This window comes from Alligator sinensis, unplaced genomic scaffold (assembly GCF_000455745.1).
Source record: "Alligator sinensis unplaced genomic scaffold, ASM45574v1 scaffold662_3, whole genome shotgun sequence".
NCBI classification, from domain to species: Eukaryota; Metazoa; Chordata; order Crocodylia; family Alligatoridae; genus Alligator; species Alligator sinensis.
In genome coordinates this window covers 444,426-450,424 of record NW_005842908.1, presented here as the reverse complement: position 1 = coordinate 450,424, position 5,999 = coordinate 444,426, and the positions used below count along the sequence as shown (strand labels likewise).

General features: G+C 62.4%; 1 protein-coding gene across 1 annotated transcript in view; it reads right to left on the bottom strand.

Annotated features, from left to right (window-relative positions):
- The window catches only part of PELP1 (proline, glutamate and leucine rich protein 1), a 9,988-nt gene that overhangs the window by 2,931 nt on the left and 1,058 nt on the right, over positions 1-5,999 (bottom strand). Inside the window, exons 5-17 of the mRNA XM_025192266.1 lie at positions 5,655-5,804; positions 5,415-5,486; positions 5,262-5,321; positions 4,200-4,350; positions 3,868-3,997; positions 3,507-3,594; positions 2,545-2,633; positions 2,018-2,131; positions 1,779-1,929; positions 1,447-1,597; positions 781-836; positions 484-693; positions 3-137 (exon numbers count right to left, since the gene is read on the bottom strand). Of these exons, the coding sequence (XP_025048051.1) occupies positions 3-137; positions 484-693; positions 781-836; positions 1,447-1,597; positions 1,779-1,929; positions 2,018-2,131; positions 2,545-2,633; positions 3,507-3,594; positions 3,868-3,997; positions 4,200-4,350; positions 5,262-5,321; positions 5,415-5,486; positions 5,655-5,804 (1,557 nt within the window). The remainder of the gene's footprint in view (positions 1-2; positions 138-483; positions 694-780; positions 837-1,446; positions 1,598-1,778; positions 1,930-2,017; positions 2,132-2,544; positions 2,634-3,506; positions 3,595-3,867; positions 3,998-4,199; positions 4,351-5,261; positions 5,322-5,414; positions 5,487-5,654; positions 5,805-5,999) is intronic.

Genomic DNA, 5,999 nt, shown 5'->3' with positions numbered 1-5,999 from the left:
GCAGATGCTATGTCGGGGGCTGGGGCCTGGGCCGGAGGGGTGGGGCTAGGCCTGGATAGGGACAGCTGGAGGGAGGGTACCCGGGGCCGCGCGACTGCACTGCAGATGACCAGGGCCTCAGCGCAGAAGGACGAGACCTACAGGGCAGAGAGGAACTGGTCATGGGGGTTCCCCAGAGGTGGTGATAGGGATGAGAGAAGCTGGGGTCAGCTGTGGGGTAGCAGAGTGTGAGTAAAGGGGCAAGAACATGTGGAGGGGTAGCGGGGGACACAGCAGACCTATGGCTACTGATTTGGTGTCACAGGGAAGGGGGTGTGAGGGAGCTTGGGGGGAGGGAGGAGGCTGAGGGCAGGGCTAAAGGATCCCAAAGAAGGGACTGAGGGCAAAGGGGAACAGGTCTGGAGGGTCTGGGGGTGGGTGTCAAGGGTCCCTAGAGTTTGCTGAGGGGAGAGAGGGGCTGAGGAACAGGCAGGGAGGTCTCACCTCGAGGCTGGGGTCATGTTGGCCCTGGGTGAAGACACGGAGAGCACAGTGCAGAGGTGGGGGGGCCGCTGCAGGGGCAGGTGCGAGCAGCAGGGCCAGCAGAAGGCGGTGCAGAGCCAGGCGGCAGGCAGGGTGGGCATAAGGACTGCCGGTGGGTCCCCCGTCCTGGGATAGGCGCAACAGCAGGGGCACGACCAGCTCCTGCAGACGCTAGAGAGGTGGGACGAGCAATCACAGCATGAGGGGGCTGCAGTGCCCCCACCCCTGCACCCATTGCACCCCCCACTCCACACTCACTCTGTGCATCTCCTCCTTGATGAGGGGCCCTCCCAGCAACACGGCTCGGTACAAGGCTGGGGAGGGAAGGGGACAGCTTAGCTCCCCAGGAGAGAATCCCCTCCCCTGGCTCAAGATGCAGCATTCACAACAACCATCATGCCATCCAGCCCTCCCAATTGGCACAGAATCCTGCTCCAGCCTAACCTCAACCCTTGGGGACCCTGAGTTGGGGGGAGCCCTGGCCCCCGTCTGCCCCATGGCAGAGATGCCCAGCCTTAGAGCCAGGAACCCAAGAAGCCAGGTCCCTACAAACCCTGGAAACCCCAGGTTTTGCCCCCTAGGCAGAGATGGGGACCCCTGCTTCCTCTGTCCCCTCCCCCTGCCCCTACAGGAAACCAGACCCCTGCCTCCTCAGACCCTGACCCTCCATGGCCTTCCTCCTTGCCTTCCTCCTGAGGCAAAGGGGGACAGGTCTGGAGGGGGCAGCGCCCCCCTCCCCTGTGTTCTCTGCATCTTCACTCAGGGCTGACATGACCCCAGCCTCAAGGCAAGACCCCTCTCCCTGTCCCTGAGCCTCTCCCTCCCCTCCCAGGGACCCCCCAGACCTGTCCTTCTCCCCTCAGCTCCCTCTAGGGACCCTCCATGGCCTTCTTTCCTCATCAGCCCCCCCTCCTGCCTCAGTACCCTGGAGGGCAGCTTGGCAGACATCGCTGTTGGCGGCAGGGTCCACTTTGCGGTGCAGGGCTGGGGCATCCCCTGCCCCCTCCATCAGCTTTGGCTTCTTGGGGGCACTGGGCTTGCCCCCCTCGGACAGGCTGTGGTGCCCGGTGCGCATCTGGGGGGAGGGGGGGCAGAAGAGGAGAGAGGGGGGTCAGGGGAGCTCCCCTGAGCAGACAGGGGCAGGTAGGAAGGGTCCAGCAGGGGGTGCTATCCCTGGGCAGGCAGTGATTCCCCAGAGCTGCAGGTGCCCAGGGGTGGGGATGAAGAAAGGGAATGGAGAGGTGTGAGGGTCTCACCTTGATGCTGTCAGTGGGGGGCATGATGTCACTGAGCATGTGGCCCAGGAGGGCCTCACTGAGGGGCCCGGAGCCCTGTAGGACACCCCCACCAGCCCCTGCCACCTGCAGCCACAGCTCCAGCACCTGGTACAGCCTGGAGCGCACAGCGCTGAGGGGGAGAGGCGAGAGATGAGACCACCAAGCTGGAGAACCCCACCTCCCCACCCAACCCCTCCTCCAGCCTCCACAGCCCCCACCTGTAGGGCTTCTCTTGCCCTGGGGGGGCATCACGGGCCCCACTCCAGACATCCAGCACCTGTGAGAAGAGGCGGGCAAGAACGCTGCCCCAGCGAGCCAGCCGTGCCCCACACCTTGGGGAGGAAACTGGGGGGTCAGCACAGAGCCCACAGCCCAAGACCCTGCCCCTTTCCCACAGCCCCCTGTCCCCAGCCCAGGATAGGACCCACCTACTTCTAGCACTGTCTCTCCCAAGGCAGCTCCCTCCTACACAGCCCCTACCCCAACCAGACCCCATACACTCTAGCCCCTAGCCCAAGCTCAACATCTCCCCCCAGGCAGCTGCTTTCCCCAACACTGCATTCCCCCCAGGTACCTAGCCCAGGGCACTGCCCTCTGTCCCCTGTGCACCCCTCCCAAACACCTTTGCCCCCAGCCTCCCTCCCAGTCCCCCCCAACTATCTTCCCCCTGTCCCTCTCCTCTCCCCAGCTATATGTGCCCCACTTCCCATGCCCTGGTTCTCTAATCCATAGGGGCAGGACTCACGCCACAATGAGAGCAGCCAGTACGTCCAGGCTCTCCAAGTGGATGGAGGGGAGCAGCAGCATCTTTAGGGGCCCATCCCCAAACCAGCTCTGGGGGAGGGGGGATATGAGAGGAGAGGTTAGAGCAGGCGCGAGAAAAGTCCAGATCAGTCCCACAGTCTACTCCATTCCACAGCAGCCCCTGTCTGCATTGCTGCGGCTGGCTTCCATGGAGAAGTGGAAGGGCTGCGATAGTGTGTGTCCAGGGTCTCCATGGAGATGGGCCCCAGAAGCCCTGGCAGGGCATGTGGCTGGGTGGAGAGCTGATCTGGGGCCAGGATCTTCTGGTGACAGCGTGGTCTGGAGCCAGGGCACAGCTGCAATCTGCTGCCTACATGCCCCAGGCAGGGGCATGCAAACAGCAGATCGTGGGTCTGCCCCAGCTCCAGACCACAGTCACAGCTGCAAGATCCCAGTACTGGCCCCAGCCCCGGAGCAACTCCCTGCCCAGCCCCGTGTCCTGCCAGCACTAAGGGTGTTCTCCACGGAAACCCTGGCCCCACACTGTCAAGGCCTCATTGCTCCTGGGATCTCCATGGAAACTGGCCCCAGTGACATGGGCAGGGGCTGCTGGGAAATGGAGTCCAGCTGTTGACCAGCTCTGCCATTTTCTCCACTCCTGGGTTAGAGGCAGCCTAGGAGGAATGGGGGGGCAGATAGCTCCTGCCACACGCACTGTAAGAACCACTTATCCATTGTTCTCTTTGCAGAACACTGGTTCTTTAAGACACACAAGGAACACTTACTGCTCACAACGGTCAGTTTTGCCTCAGACGAGACACCTCTAAGTGCCCCTGCCAAGAAGGCTGCCCAGCCAAGCAGAGACAAGAAGGCTCCTAGTTCTCTCCCTCCCCCCGCATCCCCTCGGCCACTGTACCCCAAGGGCAGCAGACTGAAAGACCCCCCGGCCCCACCCCAGCTCACAATGTTCTTGCTGGAGATGTTGAGGGCACGACACACCAGGTTCAGGATATCCTGGACGGGGACAGTCACCGGGGACCCAAACTCACTGCTGAGGGGGGTGGAAAAGCAAGGGGGTTAGAGACATGGTGAGAGGGCAGCAGGCAGTGCTGGACTGGGGAGGCAGAGGGCAGCCTCCACTGGCAGCCAGGGCTGACTCTGATGCCCCAAGGCAGTTGCTAGGTAAAAAGGGGTGGGGGGGAAAGGGGTACAGGAGGGTTAAAGGAGTGGAGTAGAGAGGAGCTGTGCTATCCAGGCCAGCAGTGCAGTAGGGGAGGGGAGGCTGAGCTCAGGGGAAGGAATAGGGCCATGGTGGGGGTCTCACCTAAGCATCAGGCGGAGGCAGCGGGCCAGCCCGGCAAAGCGGGCACGTAGGCTCGGGATGCAGCCAGGCTCCCCATCCTGCAGTGCTGGGAGCAGCAGCTCTACCCCAGGGCCCTCGTAGGGGACTGGATCTGGGCAGGGCAGACATGATCAACAGCGGGTTGTGGGGAAAGACATGGACAGATGACAACTCACCACCCACCCCAGAGCCTACCCTCCAACTCCCCCCAGACACCTGGATCTTCCCCTGAGCCCACTCAGATGCCTAGAGGTCCTTCTGCCCCCTCCCTACTCCCCCCTAGATACCTGGTGCCTCCCAGTTGCAAGGCTTACCAGTCTCTGCACCCTCATAGAGCGTGCCTAGCAGCCCATGCAGTGTGGCAAGGATGCAGTGGAGCTCCTGCTCCCAGCACTCCCGGCGTGGCAACCCCTGTGGGAAGCCTCCCCCCAGTCTGGGAAGCAGTGCATAGCACTTGCAGGCAAGCTGAGGGAGAGGGGGTAACAGGGTGAGAGAGACTCCCATGGCAGGGATACTCCCCTGCACCCACAGCCGCCCCCCACCAATCCTGCTACTCCAGACACCTCCTAAGGCGGCCTTGGCCTGCCCACCACCCTGTAACAGCTTCCCTCTCAAAGCCCACAGAGGGGCAAATCCCCATTCATTCCCCCCTCAGAACAGGCGTCTGCCCAGCCCTAAACCCTTCCCCCTCAACCCATCTCCCCCCAGCATCTCCAGGGGAGCCCTCCACCCATCCATACCATAGCCCTCAGCCCCCTGCTTCATACCTCCAACCATCCTTGTTACCCTTTAACCCATAGTTAATCTACCAAGTGGCCTCTCTACCCTGCCTGTCCCTAGACTATGGGTAGGTAAATTCCAAACTGTGGACTGGATTAGGCCCGCAGCAGACTCCATTTCCCACCAGCCCCTGCCTGAGTTGCTGTAGCAAGTTTCCATGGAGACCCCAGGAGTAGTGGGGCCATGATAGCAGAAGGCCAGGGTCTCCATGGAGACCGGCCCCAGCAGCACCGGCAGGGTGCATGGAGCTGCTCTGGGGCTGGGCAGGGGCACGCAGGTAGTAGATTGTGGCTCTGCCCTGGCTCCGGACCACACTGTCACCACCACAAGATCCTGGCCATAACCCCTGCCCTGGAGCAGCTCTCTGCCCAGCCACATACCCTGCCAGCACAGCTGGAGCCACTCAATGTGGAAACCCTGGGCTGCTCTTGGGGTCTCCATGGAAACTGGCCCTGGTAAGGCAGGCAGGGGCTGCTGGAAAAAGGAGTCCGGCTGCAGGCCAATCAGCCATTTTGCCCACCCCTGCCATAGAGGATCCTCTCTTTCCTAGCATGCCCTGGGGCAACTCCCCAAGGAGCCTACCTGCAATTCCTTACCTGCTGCAGCTCAGGTGATTTTGAGTCTACTCGGGCTAGGAAATATGCAGCCAGCTTATCCTGGGGAAGGTGGGGAGAGGGCAAAGGAAGGGGTGAGCAAGGAATGCAGGCAACTGGGGAACCACTCTCTACCTCCACATAGCCCAGACTTACCCGCAAGGAGCCACAGGCCCGGGGGTAGTGGGTCATACAGGCCCTGGTGCCCTCCAGAGTTGACAGCTGGCACTGGAAAGCAGATGGGAGAAATGCTGTCAGCACTGACCCCAAACCCAGTCCAAGAGACTGGGAGAAAGGGGGATATATAGACGCCTGATCCAGGAAAGCTGGCTGGGTTGGGAGCAGGGTGGAGGCAGGAAGAAACAGCTGGGGCCAGAGCCAAGGCCCATCTCTCACCTCGGGCTTGAGGGCGAGCAGGGAAGTGAGCAGCCCGGGGATGTGGTTGGTGCTGATGTCGCGGGCGAGCTCGGGCAGCTGGGCTGAATAGAGGAGCAAGTCACGCAGCACCGTCACACCCAGCGCCACGGTGGCGGCAGGGTCCTGGGACTGGGGGAGCAGGAGGGGTCGGGAGCAAGTTAGGGCAGCTGGCAACCCCATGGCCCCCGCCCTCCCTTTCTTGTTCCCAATGTGCCCCCAGCCCCTCCCAGTGCCCCACCATGTGCCCCCACCCAGACCCTCACCTGATTGATCCAAAGGGGATGCCCCCCTCCTCAGCTTCCCCACGTGTCCCCAGCCCAGCCC